Here is a 24,393-nt window from a genome sequence, read left to right on the forward strand (position 1 = left end):
AAGCCAAATGTATAAAAATTACATAATGAATTAACAACTACATAAAAGACACCACAACTACAATTTGCATGGTATAGCTCCTGTCAACCCCCCCCATTTCTGTCTTTCCTTACTGGTTCACTCCATAGGCTATTTTTACTAATTTAAATTATGCCACAGAGCTCTCTTCATCCAAACACTCCCTGCACGGCTCTAACAGGTCTCCCTTGTGCACACCATGCAGAATGAACACTCGCAGTCACATGAACGATGCCTCTTCTAAAGCCTGAGAGTTATTATGTGCATCCCAGTAGCAAGCAATGAACACACTGTCTCAGAAAGAAAACCTCATCCCAGAGTAGGATCTGGAAATAACACCAGGCTACTGAATCCCACAGCACTGCTGATGACCACATTTTCTCCCGCACTTCCTACAGTGAGTACTATACACAGGAGTTGAATACAGAAATTGTTGGTGATAATAAGTTTAAAAGACGGGAGGAGGCGCCCGGAACAGGTCAGACCAAGAGCAAGAACAGCAGGGTCTATATTGGCAATTACTTCTCTCGTCGGTATGGGACACCAAGGCATCGGCGGCTCAAAGGGTGAGAAGAGACAAACGTAGAAGGATCGAAACGTAGCAACTGCAGGGCATGGCCGGCGGTGTGGGAGAGCTCTCAGCAGCAACAAGACTGCGGGCAAGGAGCCTGCGGCAGGGCCCCGCACGGACACGGGGCGGGAGCGGCCGGCGCAGGCAGCGAGGCCGGGGCCAGAGCGCCATGTCAGGGGGCCGGGCCGGGCCGGGCCGGGCCCCGCGGGCGGCAGCCGCCGCAACAACCGCACCGGGGCCGCGGGGCCGCACCCGGGCAGAGCGAGGCGGCCGGGGAGCACCCCCGTGGGGCGGCCGGGGGGCACCCCCGGGGGGCGGCCGGGGAGCGCCCCCGGGGGGTGGCCGGGGAGCACCCCCGTGGGGCGGCCGGGGGGCACCCCCGGGGGGCGGCCGGGGAGCGCCCCCGGGGGGCGGCCGGGGGGCACCCCCGGGGGGCGGCCGGGGGGCACCCCCGGGGGGCGCCCCGAGGCCCGCGGCCGCACCGCAGGTCGCCTGCGCACAAGAGCCAGCGGCGGCGCCGCCTCCGCGCACGGCCCGTGCCGCGGCCCCGCGCTGGGAGCAGCCGCGTCCCGCCGGGCCGTCCCTCGCCACCCGGCCGGGCCTGGCCAGCGCAGGCCGCGGCTCTGCCGCGCAGGCCCGGCCCAGCCCTGCCCGGCCCGGAGAAGGCTGGGGGAGGCCGCGCAACGCAGCGGGGCTCTCCACCCCCGCTCCCGCCCTCCCTGCCGGCCCGGCCGCTGCCGCACCCGCAGGAACTCACCCGCTCCGCCGCCCAGCGCTGCCCCGCGGCCGCGGGGGAAGGGACGCGGCGGCCGCGCCACAGGGAGGGAGGGCGGCGCGTGCAGCTCCGCGGGGGCGCGCGCGCGCGGGCTGCCCCCGCCCAGGTGGTCGCGCCCGGCTCGGCCCGGTGGCGGCCGCGTGCCCGCTGCCCCGCCGGTGCGCGCCCCCGCGGCGTCCGGCGCGCCGGGCCCGGCCGCTCACGTGACGTCGCTGTTGGAGGGAAGGGCCGGGGGCGGAGGGGCGCGCGCGCTGCGCAGGCGCAGGGCGGGAGGGGCGGAGCCGCGGGAGCCCGGGCCGGGCCGGGCTGCGCCGCCAGCTGCGGGACGGGCCGGCTCCGGAGAGGTCCCCTCAGCGCAGCCAGCCCTCGTGAGCCGGGGGTGTCCTGGGTACCCTCGCTGGAGTCGGGGGCCGCGGTACCCAGAGGCGCCCGGTGCTAGCCGCGGGCCCGGCCGTGCGCCTGATAGGCCTGCCTGGGCCCACGGGAGGGCGGATGGAGGGCGGCCGGCAGGCCCCCGAGTTTTGCCGTAATTCCCTGGCTGAGGACACACACGGTGTGACTGGTGCGTGTGTAATGATGTGGCCTTTTGTCTTCGGAAAGCAGCTGCCGCCCCCTCCTCGGTGCAGGCCGCATTACACAACCTGCTCGTTAATCTGTCCTGTGCGCCGCCGGCCCCGGGCAGATTCCTGCAGCTCCCGATGTGCCAAGGCTCTTCCGTTCCTACATGTTGGACAGAAAAGTCTCCGCAGTCGGTCGGTCCTGGGCAGACATGCCTCATGCTGCCTGTCGGTGCAGGCGCGTTTTCGCCTTCTCTTTTCCTGGTAACAGTTTCTGTACGTGCACTGCAGGACCTGTGGCGCACATTCGCACGAATCGACACCTAAGGGGCTGTCGCGGTGTGCGTTTGTCGGGACATCAGAACCTGGAGTAATTTGGTCTCCATATAATGTTACCACAGAGCAGGACTGTCTTTCCTGATTTGTGTTACGGCATTAGCTGAATGCAGCATTTCTTACGCTGCTTCCAGTTCTGATGGGCGCCAAAAAGTGCAGTGCAGACTGGTTTTAGCATGTACCAAGTTTAACACCTCCAAAAGAGAAACTGATTTTTAATATTTCTAAGAATCGAATTTGGAATTGTCTTATGTATTACTATATTAACGCTGCCTTTACATATTCCTAGTATTTTGCAATGAAGTACAAAGGATGTAAGGCCAAAAAATAATCATTGTGTTTCCTTTAGTTTCCTTTTTTTTCAGTTCTGTTTTGAGTCTCTGCGATTGTACTCTCTAGGGCTTTCTGTGGTGCCATGAAGGCTGAAATACATTAAATGCTTCTCTTGCTGCCATCACACTAAGAAAGGAAGCATTAAACTGAAGGCATGGTAACACAGCAGTATTTGCAGGTAATACACAAGGTATTTGCAACAGAACAGTTTTGAAGTGGAGCAGTTTTTAACCTCTGCAACATTTTGTTTTCTCCCTGCCCTTCCAAAGGTAGTTTTGCACATTACCACAAGTTGGTTTTCTCCAGTTCTCTTTCTGTAGTTTCTGACTTTCAGAAGTTCTCTCTTCTTTCCAAAGCAAGGATCTTTAAAAAAACACCCTGAATTCTTATATGATGGTGCAGAACGGAGCTACTGGGCTGGCTGCACTAATTTCTTCAAAGGCTTTTTAGGCACAGAACTTTCAACAAGGTGCTAACCCTCTGAAATATTGTTGATATTATACAAAGAAATGAAATTACTTTCTGAAGCAAAATTCAGTTAAACAGAATTTGCATTGCACGAATTTTCCAGCATTCAGTCCTTTTGATTTCATTCCTTTTGACACAAGCAGCAGGCAAAGCATTGCTGGTAATCTGATCATTGTTCATAGCTCAATTCAGTTTTTTCTTTACACTGTCAAAAGTCACATAACTCCAGTGACCCATCTCAGGTTAACAGAGTGTGTGCACTTTACTTTTGCCATGGCCATACTATGCCACTCCATTTATGTAATCAGCCTGATCATCTGAAGTACCTGTATTGCAGTTCAGCCCAAAAAGAGCAGCCCAATAGCAAATTTCATAGGTATTACAGAGGCCTTTGTATACAGTGACACACCAGGTGTAAACAATTACAACTGCACTATCTGCTATCTTCCCAGCAATATTTTTATCATGTAATCCCTTTATACATGAGCTACTTGGTAGTAGTCCAGATCTTGCTAGTTGTTTCCATTGAAAAGCAACCTATTTATTTTAAATCTCCTAGGGCCCTGAACACAAGAAATACCAGAAGAAGGCAGTTTCTTTGGTTACAGTTCCAAGTCTCTGTTTAGCCACAACTCTTCCCAAGAGGTTTGTGAATTATATTCCTTATAGTCTAAATTCCATGTTTTTTGGTCCAAATAGATTTTTTGAAAATATGCTCTATGCAGTCAGATTATCACACTGGTCTTAAACATGACTTGCTTGTGACTATTAATTATGCTTTGGTTGTCAAAATGTGGAAAGGAGTTAGATTGCTCCATATGCTTATCTGGATAAAGAATGTATTGGGTATGGTGGTGCCCTGCTGTAGGGCAGTATTTTGCTACTGTCAAAAAGCTGAGATATGTTACAGCAGTAGGCTATTAACTATTCAAACAATGCCTCAGAGGAGCATCTTTCTTTTGTCTACTTGATTTAAATTATTATAAAATCCAAGTGCTACATTTATTTTGTAAATTGCTTAACTTAAAATGTTATACAAAGCAGAGTTAGAGTTCTGAAATAAATTTATATGTACTACAGCACCAGTTACATTTGTCTGCTGATTTTACAATATTGAACAAACTTTTTCTTTCTGATTACTGTTTTCTGAAAGAGTCAGAAATGCTACATTGGCACTCCTTAATAATTAAATAACTTTTATAACTAATTAATAACTATTTTTAATAACTAATTAATGCTTTTCATAGCACACTGCCATGATTTTTCCTAGGATGAACAGCAGACATTCTCCTCACAATATCTAGGATTTGCCAATATCACTAGGTCAGGAGGCTCCAGTTAGCTCATTTGAAGTCAGTTTTAAATTACTGTGAATTATATCTTTAGCAAAATTTAAAATTGTTAGTTCCTCAGATCTTTTCTATTTCTTGTGTAATAATATTTGACTTTTTCAGATGCAGAACAATAACAACCAATAATTTAAAATTTTCTAATCCCATAATGGAAACCCACGTATTTTGGTAAAGAATATCTGATTTGACACTATTTTCCCTTTAATTTCCTACCTCCTCCTTGTTTTAGTTAGTATAGGAACAGTAACATGTGCCCCCTTACCCACTTTTCACCAAATTTATGACATGATCAGTCTCTTTCCCCACAAAAAGACTCATTAGCAGCTGCCAGTTGTTGGGTCAAACAGAAGTTATGTGTCCTACTCTAGAAAGCAGCAGAAAAACATTCAGTTCGACAGGTGAAAAGGACTGAGGCTTTTTAAATTGCCCATACAGCTGGGTGGACAAAGGCAAGGTTCTGATGACAAAGGATGTTTAGCCATTGATTTTATGACTAAGGGTAAATTTTTGTAGAGAGGTGAAAGGTGTAGAAGCTACATGCTGTTAAGAATTACCTAATGCAATACACTGATTCAAGACTGAAAAAAAGATATTTTATCACAGAAAATCTGACAGAATTGCAGTACTGCAGAGAATACTGCAGAATTGGAGATATTGGTGTAAAACAGGAAAAAAAAAATGTTTGAGTGAAGTTTTTTAGTGCTAGAGGAAAACAAACTTTGATAGCCAGCACAAAATATGCCTTTGACACGTCCCAAAGTAATTTGGGCGATTGTCTATTGAATTGTTGGTTATTCAAATTCAAATTCTCTGAATGCCTGAGATTTCACTCTAGTACTATTTACCTTAATTCTTATCTTCCATGAAGGCAGTCATGTGGTAGCCTGTGTCCAGTTCCCCAGTACATGACAATATGGACAAACTGGAAGGAACCCTGGTAGAGGGTCACTGAGATTATGAGAGGCTTGGAGCATAGTGTATTGTACTTCTTTACCCTCATGATGAGACTGAGGAGGCAAATTTCTTCTGTCTCAGTTACCTGTCAGATGAATGTAGCGAGAAAGACAGTGTGTCTTGGAGGTCACAGTGAAAAAATGCGAGCAACAGGGAAATTGCATCTTGGAAGATTCCAAATAGTTCCCAAAGGAAGAGTTCTCAGCTGGGGAACAGATATGGAGAAGGAGTGGTTATCTCTATTTTTGAACATATTAAAAACTTGATTTGATAGGCTCCTAAATAACCTGATTTAATTGCGAAGTTATCCCTGCTTTGAGCATGGGGTTGGACTAGATCACCTTCTAATGTTTTGTCCAATCTAAATTATTCTGCATTCTTAATGGCACAATTAGAGGAGTTCCTTCAAAAATATCCTAATGCTTCAACCCAATAATATATGCTAATTCTCTCAAATTCCCTTCCTGGACTCAGCTCAGAACCTCTTCCAAGGCAAAGGGCTTGGAATAGAACTTGCTGAGATCCAACTTCAAAGTTACATAAATACTCTGGTAGTGCTGAAAGACAATTGAGACAGGAATATAAACATAAGTGCTGTTGAACAGTACTTAATTTTTTTCCAGTGAGGAAAACCAGGTAGCAATTAAGGAAGTCCAGAAGGGGGTTTTGATAAGAAGCAGACAAGTGAAATAGAAATGACCAAGAATTTCTAGACGGGGAAAACAGGAACAAAATAAGGTCAAGAACTTGGGAGGTAAAGACTCTCAATGTATGAAATAAACCTTAGGCAGCAAAGGGCTTACTCAAGATCAGGCAACTGAATGAAGTATGAGAATAGGAGAAGTAAAAATGTTGTGATTTAACACAAATAGGGGAACGTTTGCATGCTCTCCATCACATTGGATATTATAAAATTGTCTCACTGATTAGATTAATATGGGAAACAGCCAGTATCCGCCTAGAAAAAAGTCTGCCCATTAGCAAAATTCTGTCTGAATAAAGACAGTGCAGAAACACTCCATGTAGGGTGGCCTAAGGTAGCATCTGAGAGCATCAGGGTACATAGCTCCTGCCAGGTACCCATCCTCCATAGTATCCTACAAGGAACTCCCAGTTAGAAGGCAGAGAGGATTAAGAATCCTGCTGTACAAAACCAGGGACAGGAGAGAAGAGAGCCCACCCCTGAGACAGACAGGGGACGTGTTACTGTGGAAAAAAGCTGGTATATCAAGCATAAAGGGATTAGTGTACTTGCAGTATGAGGGAACTCCATGGTTTTGCACATCTGCTATTGGCCCTCTTTGTCTTTATGTGCTTTTACTATGATGAACTGAAAGTTGTCATAGAGTTGAAATTTTAAAGGCAAGTTCATGATTTGCATGCCCTACCTAAAGACACACAGATTTACTGGGGAATTGAAGAAGACAAACTAAGATGCGTGTAGCTTCCTACTAGCAATGTGCAGGTGTATAACAATGCTGAGCAGCACTGTCCTGCTCAGATCATAAGTACGCACCTATGAATGGGGAAGAAGAGTCCACCACCTGCAACTCTCGCTCCTCTGAAGTCCAAATGTAATTAAAGTTATCTCTTCTTCAAAACAAGTATCAGTGGAACTTGATGACAAAGCATGTGCAAATGTATAATTTGGAGAAGAATCAGCTACTGCTGTTACTCCCCCAATAAACTGAGATTAAGACTCCAGCCCACTAGAAAATACCCATTTTATACACGTAGGTCTTTTTACAGACACAGGTTACATGTAGTATTGAGACTGAATGTCTCCTACTATGTATTTCTGTCTTGAGCATTCCTATATATCTATACACTGGTATTTGATTTTCTTCAGTTACACTTCTAAGAGTTCTCATTGGAATCAGAAACTGAAGCAGGCAACTTGATCTTCTGGCACTATCCCTATCGTTTCTTGTCAGATCACTATTTAAACACTATTAGCTGACAAAGAGACTTTCAACTGATAGGGAACTCGTTATTGAGATAATTATCAATGCATTAGGACAGGATGTATTAAGATTAACTGCAGTCATGCAGGTGATCATCAAGACAAAAATAATGCCAATTGTTGTGGTTACATGTAGCATAAACCCGTATCAATAAGAAAAAAATTGGTTTATAATTGCCAAAAGCAATTACACATTAAGAGCAGAGTATGTGGAAGAAATACTTTACCCGACACTTTGAACTATTGCACTTAAAGAAGTTAGGTGAAATTTATTTAATCAATCTGTAGATACCAATACTGCAAATTGAATTTGCCATCCCATGCTCCCTTTAAAGAATATGCTCTCATCTTTAGAGAGCTCTTCATCTAATCAATTTTAGGTATCTCTTACCATAGGACATCTGAGACATATGCCTAAAGTGCAAAATGCCTTTCACTAAGACATCTTTATTTCTTCAGTTAGGTCCCTCCCAGCTATTTAATAAATGCCACCAAATTTCAGCCTGATTTTAAGAGCTGAATTCAACTTGTGAAGTAGAACTGATTTTTTTTAGTGGGATTACACAAATACATAAAGAAGATAACGGTAATCATGGAACACTATCTCTGGTTTGATAACTTTCCCAGTACTGACAGAAAATACTTGCTTATTAATGTCACAGCAAAATCCCAGAAAATCTAAGATACTCTTTTGGGTTCTAGCTCTCAGTAATTATCTAAATCATGTTGCACATATTAAAAAAAAAAAAAAAAGAAACATAGTATTTATCAATGCTGCAGTCAAGCACTCAGAAGCTTAAAAACATTTAAGGTAAGGCCATCTATGAACCCTTAGTCTGGCTCTCTCAACACGTTTATTTCATTACAGATTCCTTCCCCCATCTCATTTGTAAGGATAAACAATGCTCATATAAATGAGCAGAGCTTTACTACTTTTCTTACTGCCAAAGACTTTAAGTCTAACCTTGGATTCAACCTTAATACCAAATTACATTTTCTCATTGTTTCTTCTGCAATAAAGCAGATGGGTCTGATTACTTCACAAATTACTGTTTATGTCCGGAACTGCTCCACTAATTTAAGGACTGCAATGGATTTTTATATACTGAGAACTGAAGACAAGGAAAGTAGAAGTATTAATTAGTTTTGCGTACAGTCTGAAGTAGCTCAGGACAGTTCAGAAATAGAGTTCTATATAATTTCACATATATTTAAGTACAGTATTTACAGACTTAAGTTGAAACTGACTGCTCAGCACTTTTAAGAACCAGATTCAAGAAAATCACATTCAATTTTATACCTAACTTTGGATAATCAGTAACAAAGTACCTTGTTTAACTACCTTACCTGCAAATTGTTAAGGGACCATATGACAGAACAATACAGGGAATTCATCCATTTTCTGCTGCACTAATTGCAAACTCTCACCCCATTTCCCATGAACATTTCTGCTACATGCTAAGGAATGCTGTAAATACTACCACCACATACAGGCCACATTACATAAGCCATTAAGTCCCCAGCACAAACCAGTCTAGCATATGACAGGAATGTACTACAACATACTTCTTGAGGGGGCAAAGCAGTTACACATTCAAAGCATCCAAAATTAAATATTACATTAAAGCCTGTTTTCCATGCCAGGCTTTAGCCTTAATACACAGCAATTCTGCTTAAGCATTTCTTCACTTGAATTTGTAAATATGTATACATATATATGTATATATACACATCCTTTAGATGGAACTTCATTCAACTTGTTTTATGTAGTTCTGTCTGCTATCCTATCTTCACAACGTAAGTATTGCTGAAAACTACCAGAATTGTTACAGAGGAAAAGATTTTCTGTTCCTTAGTCAGGGAAAGAGTTCAGAAGTTGACTTTCAACAGACATGCACTCCAGCAAGTTTTTTCTTTTTTACCGAAATCAACTGAAACCAAGACCAGTCTCAAGTTTAGAGAACCAAGCTTCCATCACTTACATATTAGAGCTCATAACTGAAACACAACCCTGCTTACCCATGATGAATTCTGTACAGACAGAGCAAAATGTGATCTATGTGTACAGTAACTGCATTAATAATTGTAAGTAAAAAAATTCCAGGTGTTTTACTTGTAGTTGTTTTACAGACTTCTACTTTCATGGGCAACCAAATCAGAATTACTAACTTAAATTGGATACTAATGTGTTAAACCAGTATTTACATCAATCAGCCCAGGGTAATGATGAGTTACAGAATACACAAAAATTTTATCTTTGCCATTGTTCCTATAATCTAGTCCATCTTAACAGAAACAATTGATGACTTTGGATGTCATTCTATAACATCTCTTCAGTCAAATGGAGCTGTATTCCATTAAACAAAGTACCTTTTAAACCACGTTCAACTTCCACAGGAAAGATGATCCAAAGTTTATTTTTCCTTTGAAGATTGTACTATTATTTTAGGCATTTTTAAATCATGCAGTGCTCTTTATAGTGAGGCTGTAACTTCTCCAAAAGCAAGCCATCAGAAATTTTAGAAAATATGTATTAACCAAAGTTTAATTCTAAGCAGATATGAGCATCAGTCACCTCAGCTGGCTACTAACAGCACCTTCTAGTTCTCATCAGGAAGTTTAGTCACCACTCTGGAAACTCATGTAACAGGTCTTTGCTCATGAATTTTTTGGAACATCTTGTTTGTACATAGCTTCAGCCGTAACAATGAAGCACTCTATCACACTACTTTTACCTGGACTCTAATGGTACTGATTCAAGTGTTCCTTAAGCTTTACTGATGCATATCCTCTTCTGTTTTACTGCAAAAACAGCTTGTAAGTAAGCCGGCTTAGCTTAGCAAGTCACAAGTAAGCTACATTAAAAAATACTGTACTTTCTACCATTAATTTTTGTCCACATTTATTTATGAGTAAAATAAACAGCAAACATTACAGCAAAGGGGACATTCAGGCCCAGATTTAAAAAAAAACAAACAAGAGAGATGCTCCTGAATTTAGGCACCTCAAGATTGCTGACACAGTACACAAAAATAAGTGAAAGTGATGAGCATTTCAGCAAACTTTGTAAGTGCATTTCAGTCTTTATTTAGATGTTTTAAGCTCTCGCACTAGATTTTACAAGCTGGTGAACACTGGCAAAAGTATTTCTCCCACAGAACTATAACCACACATTCCCAAGACAGTATAAATATATGGTTCAACTAACATTAATACACATCACCATTTTATCAATTACATAATAAAACAAATTATCAAGTATCCAAATATTAAGTTACGCAGCTTGAAAGGCATACAAAATATTACAGAGGTCTGCCCAAGTCATAGCAGAAACTCAAGGAGGAAAAATGAAAAGAAAATGAAAAGATCACACTTTCAACAAAGCAATAGTTGGTAAACAACTCTCAATAGGTACAGTAAAAGAAAACTACAAGATTTTTCAGAAATTTTCTGATTAAGAATTTTTAGCTACAATAACAAAGCATTTCTACGTTTTAAAAAAATATTTACTAAAGTAAAGGGCATATTCTATACTTCCTGCACAAGACAAAGGCAACATTTTACTAGAAATATTAAACAGCCCCTCCCAACCTTTTCAGGCCCTCTGTTAAGTTGCACATGAAGTGCCAACATTAATTTTACTGTAAGGCTTTTTGTCTGGAGACATTAAAGACTTGTGTGCTTCTGTACAATTTAAAAGATCTTCTACATGAATAACCAGAGTAATGACTTGTAATATGGAGAGGTTCAGGTAACAGAAAAGTACAGATGCAGGGGTAAAAAGTTGCTGTAATTCATAGTATTAAAAAGACATACTGTGCAAATCTTGATAATTCTAGTGCGATTGTGGGAGACAAAACATACCGTGAGCAGGCAAGACTACTTTAGAGGCCATATTCTTCAATATTGAAATGACCGTAGAAAAAAAAGATAGTAAGGTCCAGATAAGCTGGTAGTTCTCACATCATCAGAACTATGCCCATTTTAAGGAAAAACATGTAGCTGATATGCTGGGTATTTTGGCACCTAATCTCTCTACAGATTGATTTATTTTAGTACCCCAATTTTTAGTACTTGAAACTAGGTCAGTAAGACTCAATGGCATGATTAAAGGATATTTGATCTGCTAATTAATGAACAAGGAGACAGCTCAGAAACAGGGTACAGCAAAAACATTTACTGGGTCTCCAAATAGACAGATATTTATCTAAACATAGAAGTTGCATTTCTACTGAGCCTTTAGCCTAATAAATACTCCTAAGGAAGCTTCCTTTACTACTATAAAATACCAGACTGATGTCTTAGGCATGTAGTCTGCTTAATTCTAGTTTCCATCCTTTATTTCCAAAGAAGTACTATAGGCTGTTGAGCTTTACTGAATACAACAATTATTTCGGTGACCATTGGAGTCTTTAAAGCGCAGACGCATCTTGGGGCGGTATTTCTCCAAGTATAGAAGTTGCTTGCTGTTGAAAGCTCCACGCCGCTTCCTAGATGGAAAAAAACAGATTTGAAACAGAACATTAATCTACTGCCCAGTGAAATAATATCACCAACCAGAGAAAAATATTTTTAGGTCACTTAAAAAAGCCACCTTCAAGTCAAGGCTGTAACCAAAGTAGGAATAATTGGAAGTTAAGTGCCAGGAAAGAGGGTGGTAGCTTCCTTTCACAAATACCTCACTGGACCACATGCTCAAAGGAGTATATAGCATTTTAGACAGTGCTCTAGCCTACGATAAGCAGAAGCCAGAGCTTTTACATAAAGAAGAAGGAAAGCATTTTTAATTTAGAAGAAACTTCAAAAGGAAGCTATAGAGCAGATGCAAGATGGTCTTCTTGAGAGCTGAAGTTATTCATTCTCTTAAAACAATTATGAAAAATATGACAATAGTAAGAAAGTACATAACCATTTAAAGCCTCCATAATAAAAATGCTGAACAGAAATTGAGCTTCCTTTGTTTTCTCAAACTGTATGTATGTGAATAACAGGTACATGTTGGCTGACTGGAGTATGTACCTGGCTACCTATTCCTCATTTCATATACAACCAGTACAAGCTCAATTTAATTCTTCAAAGGCCTGACAATTATGCAAGAAGCATTTTGTTATTGTTTATAATGGATGCATCTTCTTTTAACTATAGCTGAAACCTGACAAATTAAAACACCACAACTAAAACTGCTCTCCTCCAACCTACATACATTGATTAAAAAATCCAAGGAAATATTTGCCTTCAGTAGACCACCAGAAAAGACTAAGGTATTCTGCCTTTCATATGTAAAATCAATAAAGAGAACTCTGCAAATCCAACTGAAAGTTAGGGGGTTTGTTAATGGTTGTTCTGTTTTTTTTAAAACCTCCTCAAGTAATTATGTATGAATTCTGGTTTCAATAAAAAATACCCATTCCACAGATCCAAATCCTACAACACTGACTGTATGCACTACAATTTCAGATGTACTAAATTAAATACCTTAAAAAAAAGGCATCAAAACCAATTAAGAATTTCCTTCTGTGTCCAAGGATGTATCAACACACTGAATCTTGGGAACAGCTACATGTTAACATCACACTTACTGTCTTATGAACTGCACTGCATCTTCATATTTCATTCCACATTCTATCAGTGCAAGAGCAACTAAGACTGGAGCTCTGGTTAAAAAAGAAATTCAGTTTAGTTTTTGTCAAAGCACACTCAGAAAAACAATTTGCTTTGTTTTTTGCATATATGATGTTTCTTCACTGGGAAAGTAGAAAAGATAGACAGCATTCCTACATTCACTGAGACATTGCCTCATTCTGAATTAGCCATTCTCATTAAATAGGGGTTTAAATTAACTCTGGTCAACCTTAGATACACAAGAGGATAACAAATAAAATCCACAAAATCTTTAACTATTTATTTCAAATCAATTGATTCTGAGTAAGAGTTGCATATGGGTTTTTATTCTCCAAAATTAATCATCATTAGAAGCAGTCAGGATGCCAATACAAAAGTCAGAAGAGAGGTTGAGTTCAGTAAGAACTGACAAATCCTAAAACTAGTGTCACAAGTTTTGGAAACAGATCTAATCCATAGGCTGCTACAATCCCCTGAGGACTTCCTTGTTTGCCAATGTGTTCCTCCTCTGACAGAATCAATTTTCAGTTACAAAAGCTTGACTTAAATCAAACTCAAATACATTAGCAATTTATGACTCAAAAAAATCCCCTCAGAAAACCACAAGACAAAACCTCACACCACACACTAGCAACAGACTTGTGCATATATTAGTAACTTTAAGTGGTTTCATATGTTCAGGGATTTAAAAGGAAACTTACATGATAGAAAGCTAGGACTGTCTTCAACTGATTAACTGTCTCATTTTGAGGAAAATCCAACTGGCATAATTTTAAGCAGCAGAAGAGGATTTGTTTTGGCAACATTGATCTACTACTAACATTCATCTACAGAGTTCGCTACAGCGAACTTTGTTATTTGAGAAGCCATAATGCAGTGGATAAGTCAGCCTTATGGACAACAAGACCAGAAACCTCCATTTTATATTGAACATGCTGAAATCCATGGCTAGAATATAGCAACTCCTTTTTGAACAGATCTAGTTCCCAAGTAGTTTAGAACAGCAGAAAAAACATTATTTTCTCACAGTTGTTAGAATTCTATTCAAGATAGTGGCAGCAGACAGAAGGAACAGGACTAAGAAGAGACTATTTAGCAATATCCCTAAAAATTTTTATGTCACTTAGAAATGAGACAAACAGCTTTGGGTCTTTGGAAAACACTTTTCATCCCCCAAATAGGTTGTGAACAAAAGCTGGTCTTGATGTGCCGGAACCACCCACTTGTTTGCAGTTAACGGTTACAATGCCCTTGGTTCAAGGAGACTGGCAATACTGCTGAAATGGAGATGGAGAGAAACCAGGCAAGTCACAAAACCCCAAATCCATTAGGGAAAAACAGACAAAAAAGCTCAATGGGGCATTTATTCACATATTCAGTACAAGAATATACTCGTTAACTTAATTATGTAGACTTTGTGAGAGCTTTGACTGAAGCATCATCTCTTGACCTAAAGATCTTTAATAACTTCAACAGTTTCCTGGCCTCTTAACTACTTTTAAGCGTGAGGTAATTCCAATGCTGGATACATGACTATTTTACATTTGCCTCAAGTAAACTTTTGTATTAGATCTTAACAAGTCTGGCCACAGATGACAATTCAACAAATCTTTAAACATTCACCCACCTTCCAAGACCAGCAACACAGTGTACAGCAATACAACAACCAGGCTCTTCACGAAATTTAACTTTAAGGAGGTTTAGCCAATCATCAACAATCTGGTTGGATGGTGGAGCACCGTCATCAAAGGGCCAGTCCTAGAACACAGGGTTACAAACACAAAGACAGAATTCTAGTAAGCTGTATGCACAGGCAAAGAAACGGAGGGGACACAATGGACACAGAGCTGACAGCTGAGGAAACCACTGAAACCTACAATTTTCTAATAGTCTAGCTATAGCAAGATTACAAATAGATTCCTCTCAATCAGTTTTCATTGCTCACATGATTTAGCTCAAAAATTGATTTTTTTTCCAGACAAGAAAAGATGTCTCCACATCTTTACTCCATCAGTTGCTGGAATACACTCGAAGTTAATACAGTGGTGTCAAATAATCTCTTTTTGAGGGGAAGGGGATAGAGTGAACAGTAAAATGCATTGGTTTCAAAGTCTGCTTCTACACAACTTACCAAAACCTGAATGCCTTCTTTTTCCACCGGAGCAGTGTCATAAGTAGCTTCACACACTCTCACCACTGTAGTAACACCGTATTTCTTAAGTTCCTAAGGAGTGGGAAAAAAAATGCTGTAAGAGTAAACTAGCTTCACTTAACCATTTAATTTTCTTGATAGGCTAACTGAGGAACTCATTCCAAAATTCTCAGTAGCAAAACTTATGCAAATGCTTGCCATCCTGCAAAGACACAGGAAGCTGAAATGACTAAAAACTTGTGTGCTAATGCCAGATACTTTAGGCTTTTCTGCAAACATGGTCTTACGTGCAGACTAAGTTTTGTTATGCTGGGTTGGACTTTCTTCTTTTAAAATCAGATCCTGATAAATATTGATTAATCAAGTAGTCCATCTCCAAATGATCATTCATCTTAAAGGACCATGAAGCTTTGCAAAGCTACATATTTCACTAAAAGCATTCTGAGCAAAGTTCAAATCTTCTCCCTCTGCTTAAAACAGGTTTTTTAGACCACTTACTCTTAAGAGCTACAAGCACAGGACAATAAATTATTCTAGTTCCTGAGATGTCAAGACAAAATTTAGCTTTCCATTTTGCTATTACCCTACATAAAAAAAAAAACAAAACAAAAAAAAATCCCTCTTCATTCTCCCTGCAACAAATATCATTCACACTGCAGCTGTCAGAGTAATGACTGAAGCATAGCCTAAGCAGACCTGATCTACTTGTGAGAGTATAAAGTCAAGCAAATATTTTGTTTCCTGTAAATAATTCTGCACCAAATACAGAATTGAGGTGCAGTACATCTAAAATCTTGCTAAGGAGTGACCTGGCAAACTTGGACCTTCTCATGAAGTAGCTCTGTAGGAACTTATCAGCATACACACACACTTTATACAACCATGCACTTTACAGTTCCAACATGCTAAATACATGGTTTAGATGATAAATTCAGTACTACCAATATATCCCAAGCCACTGGCTTTAGTCAGTAGCATTTACCAAAGCACTTGAAGCAGCTTCAGCAGCTCTGAGTGCCACAAATTTCACTCATGTAGGCACTATGACACAGAGGATCCTCTTAAACTACACTAAAACCACGATCTGCTAATAGTAAAGGAAGCTAGGCAGTGAAAGCACATTGCAATCCTATTACTAGTTCCTCAGGTTCTAACCCACACTATGTATCACTATGCAGGAAGTGCAATAAAACATTACACCACTTCAGCCCAATCTGAATCTACAACTAAGAGATGTTTGTATGGCTCTACAAATAACACTGCTAGATAATTCCTGTTTTCAGACCTAAACAATGTACTTAATGTACCATGTACTAGACAGTATAATTATTACTTCACTCTCAGAATTACATTTGTGAAGGCCAAAATATATATAATTTGTCTGCAGATTTGCAGATATCTGCAGATTTGTCTACAGATCTTCAAAACACATCACCAGTTTGAAAATAAAAATCAATATACAGTCTCAGTATCTCCTCATATCGCTTTTAGAGCGGTTATCAGCTAGTAAATATATATTTATTTATATATAAATATAGCATGCTGTCCAGGGATTAAAAAAATACATCCGTAAGAATTCTGTACTGGCCTTACCTCTATAAATTTGTTTAAGGTTGCATTGGTTGGATTATGTGTGATCAGGAATCTCATGTTCTTGTAGGTGATTTCCACAGGAGCTGGGCGGTTCATTCGGGCCATATTGATTTAGTTAAACATGCAACAAGATTATGAAAGGATTAAAAAAAATTCTAATACAGAATTGATGTAGAGAAACTGAAGTCTACTTCACTATACTCCACGTGAAATTCTCAGTGCTTGGAAGTATGATGTTGGGAGCAATGGGAAATGAAATGAACCTCCTAACAAGAAGCAGCAATTCTTCAATCCAGTAATACTGAGGCAAAAGAAAGGCAGTGCACTGAGGTTTACCCCATCCAGGTCTGAATTTCGTTGGTAAATGCTCTGCCGATTTCAATTCAACACTTCTTATCCTGGTCAACCACTCTTAGGGGGGCTTCTTGGTGGAGTAGTAATGGATTTCTACAGTTCACTTGTCTGCATAGAGGTCGTGCTGTGCCTGGCAGTAGTCTCCACTGCCCTTCAGAAACTCCATAAATGTGTGACCAAGAACACCACAGAACTGCTGTAAAGAGAGGGGGGCAGGGGGAAAAGCATAATGAATACAGGTGAAACAAGGTTTTAAGACATCAAGCTTTATAACATGAAAAAAACCCACAGCAACTAAGGGTTTCACAAGGTTTATTTTTATTCCAAGAATTAGGTTTGTGCAAGAATCCTGTTACCTTTTTTAGCATGGATTACTAGAAAATAAATAAATTTATCTATTACAAAGTTTCCATGTAGAGTTTTTGCAACACCAAATCCTGTAATGTATTAAAATACCAATTTCAGATGTGCAAAACACAGCAACAAGTTTTAAAAATCCCAGTATTTATAAAAAGAATAGTTCTCCCAGGGTACCCATGCAACTTCCTTCCCCATTTTGAATTGAGAGACATCACAATTACTAAAGTTACAGAAAAAAATGTGTATAAATCCACCTGACTCAAACAGTAGGCCTTGAAAGCAAATGCAGGCTTTGTGGCCTAAGAGTACAACATGGGCTTTTAAACAGAAGCTTCTGAGGCATACACTTTACTAACTAAGAAACGTTTTACACAATAAGTGCTAAAGACCAATGGCAACCTTCATATGCTTTAGCAGTCTTTTTACACCATGACTTCATTAATATACACAGAAAGCAGTAATGGTCTAGCTAAAAACATAGGCAAGTTTCTTGAACAGGTCATTCCTGTCCACTAGTATGCTGCTTAGCTATGGTTGAATTTATACATATAATTACTGGAAGAAGCAACCATGAATTAAGATAGCAAATGAACTGCTCCAAGTTGTTTATTTATTTGCAGATGTTGCAAATGAACTACCCATAGGTGCTTTTTTACACCTGTAAAACCCTTACAGCAGATAGATGCATTAAGTTTTGTGCCCAGCTACTCTACCACTATTACTGCTTATACCTGTCTAGGACACAGGAGAGAAGAAGAGGGGAGTTCTGTTTTCCAAAAGAGGTACAAGTTGAATCACATGTCCACTAAATATACTTAGGTATTTGAGAGAAACTATCAATCCTAGAAATATTTAGCAGAAAAAGTTATTTATGTTTATCAGTCAACCTATTTTCATGTTTTCAGACAGCTTCCTGGTAAGAGTTTTGATGTGTGTGTTAAGTCATAGGCGTGACTTGTAAAAAACAAACGAAACAAAAAACCACACAATAAAACTCCAACCTGCTAATAAACACGAGAATGAAGTCAACAGAAAGAAACTAAGATGACAATTTCACATCCACTTTGCTGCCACTCCAGAGATACTACCATCACCTGGTAGTGATGCAGACTCCAGGATTAAGTTAGTCAGCTACTTGTAAAAAAAGCTACTTCAGTATTTACTTTTAACAACTTGAGAGAGAGCAAGAACTCTAAATAGAATAGGCGTGGAAAAGTAGTAAGAAGGAGCCTCTTGAGTCAAAGGTCAACAGAGTAACAGGAACCAGAAGAATTCAGACTCGGAAGGACTCCAAGAATCATCTGACTCACCAGCCATGCCCTAGCAAGGTGGCAGGAGTGCATTTAAAAGCCTCCTAGGACCAGATCTAGGGAACAGCTAAAATAGCAACTGAAAAAAAGAACTGAAGGTAACTTATTTAAAGTCGCTTTCAATTAGTTTAAGAAGCGGAACAGCAGAAAGGGACAGGACAGCTTTAAGCAGATATAGCTGCACAAGGTCTTGTGCTGCTTTGTGCACTGCACTGGCAGATCTCCTGTCAATCTCTTTTTAAGACTGCTAAGAAGCATAGACAAACCCTTGCTCTGCTAAAGGATGAGGGAGTGAAGACTGTCAGAAACACAAATGCATGCAAGTGAGCTTGAGGACACAGAATGGAGTCATTAGGATGAAAACCTTTCAATTGGCAAAACTGAGCTTTTGGGGAGAAAAGAACATTTAACATGTTGCCATACCAGGGCAGGTTAGAAGAATGAAGTAATCAGGTTTCATCCAGTCTTCTAGGCAGGTTGCCCTTACTCCCAGCTAGGAGTACTCAAGATACCACACAAACCAGTAAACACAGAAAAGGGTAGGCAGTAAGTAATTAGTTAAGTAAAAAAATCCTTATTTTTCATGCAGATCGCTAATGACATTTTAGAAACTAGGTGCACAGTTCAAATTCTTATACAAAGCAAAAGCAAGTAGATTATGCAATGTTACATTTGAGTTCCATGTGTTATTAACCCTTACAAAGGAATTAATTTTGTTAATTACTGACTTAACAGTCAGTATTAGACACATCAGAACCTTAGTAACTCACACATCTAAGGACCTAACCAAGCATGTACTTAAGCCTCACTGTTTGCCTTGGCAACTACTGCTGCCACACTACAGAGGACCAAAGCTCAGAGTTTCCTTTGATGTGAATGCCGTCACTTCTCACCAATACTAGCAGGAAAGTTTCACAGGCAGACCAACCTTTAGGCAGAAACACATTGTACTATCCCAAGACAGCTTTGCCAACCTAGCTTCATTCTGTTCTGGGAGTCAAATGAAAATGAAAGATGAGTAGTACATGGGCATACTGTATCTGTTATGCAGTTAAGCCAGAGTACAAGGCTTGACCCAACTTCAGCAAAAAGACTGGGGAGATGAGAAATCAGCTACGAAAATAGTGTTGCAGTAATTATGATGATCTCGGGCTTTGAGGGAACTCAAACGATGTCATGAGCTTTCAAAAGCTCATATTATTTTGTCTCATACAGTTTAGGTAGTAAGCTATCAAAAGAGTCAAGACAGTGCATGAAAGCAAAAAGTTGCATAAGTGAAATTCAAACACGTAGTGTTGAAGGCAGAAGACTCTTAAGAGTTACACCAATTCATTGTTTGTACCATCAAGTTAGGTATGTTGAATCACTGTATTTTTTTCAATTTATATATAAATTTTCCTCGAGAAAATTTAACACTGAAGGATTTTGGAAAAAGTAGCAATTTCCATCTCAACAGAAAGTCCAACATTTAGACTGGCAGAGCCACCAAAAAAATTTGGAAAACAAAACTAGGGTTAATATGCCAAGACCCCCTATTGAGAGAAGGTGACCTGTCCATTATAGCTGCATTAATTATGATTGCATGATCCATTACAACTCAAGACAGAAGTTAGAGAATAGTCTGTTCAAGCAGGAGGAAGGCATTTTGAAAAGGAAGGCTTTAATTCATGCCCTTCTCTGGGACAGAGCCGTCATCACTGACAAGTAGATTCACATGGCTGTTTATTTGGAGTTTGAAACAGTCACTCATGCCTGAAAAAATGATTTACAAAAGTAATCTATTAGATCATTATTGACATGGGGAAAGCAGACAGATACAACATTATTCTACGCTGTTGACACTCTGGTTCACAACTCAGTAGCATCTTGAAAAGCATGCAAACAAAAGCACTTCTTAACACAGTTATGTGACACTTTATCTTCAGAACATGTGCAAGATGGTTCATGGTTGCTCAATCCACTTGCTCACAGACTGAAAACATTTATACCCAGAACCAATTATGTGGTCTCACAATCTCTTAAGTCAAGACCTTACACACACTCACCTACTGAAACCACAGGACTAACACTAGAAAATTAAAATAAACGAAGTTTCACAATTTGACACCTGCAAGGAAGCTCATTGTTCTAACTTACTACCCAACAAAAAGAATGACAAATACCTCCAGCTTCTTACTATTCAAGGCATCAGCAGCAACTGCCAAAGCAGACAGTGAAGAGTGAGAGGGTAAGGGGTACAAACTGCAAAGCCATAACACAAGGTAGAAGCACACCTTCACAAGGTACTCTTGACAAGATGCACCTCCTATCTACTGGGCAAATAATTGCCTGCCCTTATGATATCCTGTGATAACACTGTCCATTTTCGACCATGGAAAGTGACCCATTGCCTATGCAAACAGATTCATATATCACCAATGGGAAGGGAGAATCCAAAGGTTTATCATAAATTTGTTGCAACATGCTCTATGCCAGAAGCGTATTCTTGTGGTTCAAGAAGTGGGAAGAAAAAATTATCTCAAAACTTCCTGCATAACAAGTCAATGCAACTTTTAGAGATGATGAAACCAAGACCATGTGATCTGGTTCAAAGTTTTTTTGCTTGGACCACCAAAACAATATGCAAAGAAGCCTTAACAGGTATTGGAAAAAATTAAGACATCACAGAAACTAATCCATCTCCTTGTCTAGCACTTCCTCCTGAGTTTCTAAAAGCAAGGAATTTCCAAATGACTTAACCCTGTGACTTCAACAGCAAACTACATAAAACCTGTCAAAAAAACGATTTTATTATGTTTTAAGCAATAACATGAGAAATATAGCACATACAGCAATAAATGTCTCCATGTATTTCATCAAGTTTAACTAAGTAATGAATGCCTAGCAGAAAGTTGCAACTGTGAAGAAAGTAGTAAGGACTTCAATTTAACAAAGAATTATTTCTTATATTGACCCAATAGAGTGAGTTTTAATTTTTTGAAGAAGGTGACAATCTGTTGTTTTCGGTTCAGTCATACTCTTATCTGGGTCTTCTGGTTAATGTTTAAAACAAGTGATTGCTTACAGTCAGCCTACACGCTGGGACAGATCCGGCATTCTTATGTGGCATGTATTTTGTCAGAACAGGAAAGTTTCACTTAACAGAAGTTTTTAGATAAGACTAACTTCTATTTATTTACTGTCTTACTGACATTTAGTTTCAGTAAGACAATGACATCCTGTTGCCTTGGCTTTTGTTATATCTATCACACATTTTTATTTCTCATTCTCATATTTCCTCTCACGGCTGTGCAATTTCTGTATTACCTCCTCCACATTTTCTACCTGAAACGACTCTGTTTTGTTAAGACAATTTCAAAACCCTTTGCTTTTCCATCAATGGAATTATATGAGCTGGCATTTAAGTGTAATCTTCAGGTTTCCTGATTTGGCAATTTTATGAGATTACAAAGAGATAGGGTTCATACTTCTGAGTCACTGCTTTCAAAAGACTCAGCAGATGCAGGTAGACATATTGGAAAGTTGTCTCCAGCAGAAATAAGAAACACCAGATTACAGGACCTTCATGCCACCCAAACTGTACAATTGCCAGCTCATAACACTTGCAATGTGCATAGCTGGCTAACAGTGAGCGAACAATCCTGCTTCTGTTGTCGTAGACAACTTGATTTTGTTAATTCTTTGTCTTTCTTGCTTCCCTGCTTTTGGACGGCATACTACCACCAGCAAGCTGTGCCTTGTTTGATTCTTTTCTGCTTAAGTACACACTGTGCCCTATAGTCACAGATGTTATGCAGCACAGGCACCGAGACTACTAGGTGAGTCAAAAAAGGAAAACAAACCAAAAGGCAGCAAGCGAAATCTTCCAAAGCTGAATTGTGATCCAGCTCCAGAACGAAATGCCTTCCTTGAAAAGAGATTGCAAGGTCTTGAAAGCAGTTTCGGTCAAAATTAAGGTATTTGACCGTATTCGCGAGCTTTTGAGGTTTCAGGCAGATTGTTACAGAAACATCCGCTTCAACATGTACTCAATGACTCGTCTGCGGACTTTTCCGGCCGAACAATGCCGGCTGCACACCCGAGTTCGGGCATACCCCACCTCTACTGCATAGAGCTCATTTTGGAAAGGACTCACGTCCTCGCTCGCAGCCGGCACTGACTCCCCACCCGAGTACGGCTGAGACAAAGCAGCCGCCCAGCCGCCTTCGCCCCGGCCGCAGCCGCGCACGTGGGGCCGCGGCAGGGGATGAGCGCCAGCCGCGGCAGCCGAGCCTGGCAGCCCGCCGTCCACGGGCGAGCCCCGGCTCGCCCGGACAGCCCCGGGCTACGGCCGTCCCGCCGCCGCGGGGCGCCGGGCTCCCGGCCTGGCTGCCCCAACCTGTCCTCGGTGCGGAGACACTGTCCCGGCCGTGACAGCGCCCCACGGGCCGGGCCGGGCCGTCGCCCCGACTGCGGCGGTCACGGGTTCGCATCACGCCTCGATCAGGCTCCCGACGCGGAGCCATCTTGTGCCCCGGAGCCGCCGCCCGGCTCGGCTTCCCCCGGCAGGGGGCTCCCGGCGCGGCCCCGGGCGCGGAGGCGCTGCCCTTCCCGGCGCGCGGCCCGGCCCGGCCCGGCGGACCCCGCCGCACAGCGCCCGGCGGGACAAGGCCGGGCTGGCGGGCGGGGCGAGCGGCAGCCGAGCGCACAAAGCGGCTTTGTGCCCGGGCCGGGCCGCCCAGGAGCCGCGGGGAGGTCGCCACCTCCTCCCTTCTCGGCGGAGGAGGAAAGAGGGGTGCCGGCAGGCGGGAGCAGGAGAGGGGCGCCGGCGGGCAGGGAGGCCGGACCGTGCCGCAGCCGGGCGGGCTCGGCTCCCCAGCGGCCCGCCCGACGGGAGCCGCAGCCCGGCGCTTCGAGAAGCCGCCCGCAGCCGGCGCGGCCCGAGCGACAGAACAAAGAGACAACATGGAGGAGATGGGGGAGAGGCGCGGTGGCCGAAAGGCCAGCGGGGCGAGGGGCCAGGGCGGGGGGCGCGGGCGAGCGGCACTCACAGGAATATGGTTACTCATTGAAGACTGTAGCCTGATCATACAGCCGGGGTGCGGGCGCCACCGCCGGGGGCAGGAGGAGCAGAACCAGGAGGAGGAAGAGGAGGAGGCGCTGGAGGCCGCGGAGCTGCCGGCGGGGGTTCGGCGGCGGCGCGGGGAAGGACCATACAGCGGCTGCGGCGAGCGGGCGGCTCTGCGGGCGGCGCCGGGCGGACGCGGCTGCACCAGGAGCGACTCTCGGCGCCGCCTCCCGCACGAGCGCCCCGGGCCCCGCCCCCCGCGCGCGGCACTGACGGGCGTCGCGCCCACCCAATCAACGGCGCCATCGGCGCGTCTGGGGCGGGCGCGAGGCCGCGGGGGGCGCGGCGCAGGCGGGGCGGGCGGGCGCGAGAGGCGGAGGCGGCCGGCGGGAACCGGTTGGTGAATGGGGCCGGCGCGGGGAGCGCCGCTCGGGGCCGCGCCGGGACAGCCCGCGCGCGCCCCGCCCGCTCCCGCCGCTGGCCCCGCCGGGGAGCGCGTGGCGCGAGCCTCGGTCCCCCGGGACGGAGCGTTCCAGACGCTTCCTCGCGCCGCCGGGCGGGGCGGCCGGCTGGCGCTGCGCCGCCCCGTGCCCGCCGTGGCACAGAGGAGGGAGAGCTGCTCCCGCGC

The 24,393-nt window shown here is 42.7% G+C and overlaps 3 protein-coding genes across 4 annotated transcripts in view; all 3 read right to left on the bottom strand.

Annotated features, from left to right (window-relative positions):
- PHF3 (PHD finger protein 3) overlaps positions 1-1,442 on the bottom strand; it is a 48,595-nt gene extending 47,153 nt beyond the window's left edge. The window contains exon 1 of one of the 2 annotated variants that reach the window (XM_021525687.3): positions 1,347-1,442. The gene's annotated coding sequence lies outside the window, so the exon portion shown is untranslated. The remainder of the gene's footprint in view (positions 1-1,346) is intronic. The other variant, XM_021525690.3, reaches the window with a different exon arrangement.
- An 8,948-nt stretch (positions 1,443-10,390) lies between these two features.
- On the bottom strand, positions 10,391-16,804 carry PTP4A1 (protein tyrosine phosphatase 4A1). Its single transcript, XM_021525686.3, has 5 exons — positions 16,695-16,804; positions 15,081-15,173; positions 14,577-14,707; positions 12,907-12,981; positions 10,391-11,817 (listed from the first exon to the last, which is right to left on the bottom strand). Exons 1-5 carry the CDS (start codon positions 16,797-16,799, stop codon positions 11,700-11,702), a joined length of 522 nt encoding a protein of 173 aa, XP_021381361.1. The 5' UTR covers positions 16,800-16,804; the 3' UTR covers positions 10,391-11,699.
- A 325-nt stretch (positions 16,805-17,129) lies between these two features.
- On the bottom strand, positions 17,130-23,985 carry LOC144246073 (uncharacterized). The gene is made up of 2 exons (XM_077782365.1): positions 23,749-23,985; positions 17,130-17,244 (listed from the first exon to the last, which is right to left on the bottom strand). The coding sequence occupies exons 1-2, from the start codon at positions 23,785-23,787 to the stop codon at positions 17,149-17,151; spliced, it is 135 nt and encodes a 44-aa protein (XP_077638491.1). The 5' UTR covers positions 23,788-23,985; the 3' UTR covers positions 17,130-17,148.
- Between the last annotated feature and the right edge of the window lie 408 nt (positions 23,986-24,393).

This window comes from Lonchura striata, chromosome 3, assembly GCF_046129695.1.
Source record: "Lonchura striata isolate bLonStr1 chromosome 3, bLonStr1.mat, whole genome shotgun sequence".
Taxonomy (NCBI): Eukaryota; Metazoa; Chordata; class Aves; order Passeriformes; family Estrildidae; genus Lonchura; species Lonchura striata.

Bases quoted from the DNA above. Each gene is read 5' to 3' on its own strand.
- PTP4A1 (XM_021525686.3), bottom strand. From the start codon at position 16,799: ATGGCCCGAATGAACCGCCCAGCTCCTGTGGAAATCACCTACAAGAAC. The intron at 14,708-15,080 runs GTAAGTTGTGTA...CCTGTGTTCTAG, and splicing joins AAGAAGGCATTCAGGTTTTG to GACTGGCCCTTTGATGACGG. The intron at 11,818-12,906 runs GTAAGTGTGATG...TTTTCCATCTAG, and splicing joins GCAGTGCAGTTCATAAGACA to GAAGCGGCGTGGAGCTTTCA.
- LOC144246073 (XM_077782365.1), bottom strand. From the start codon at position 23,787: ATGATCAGGCTACAGTCTTCAATGAGTAACCATATTCCT. The intron at 17,245-23,748 runs GTGAGTGCCGCT...CTCTCTTTACAG, and splicing joins CAATGAGTAACCATATTCCT to CAGTTCTGTGGTGTTCTTGG.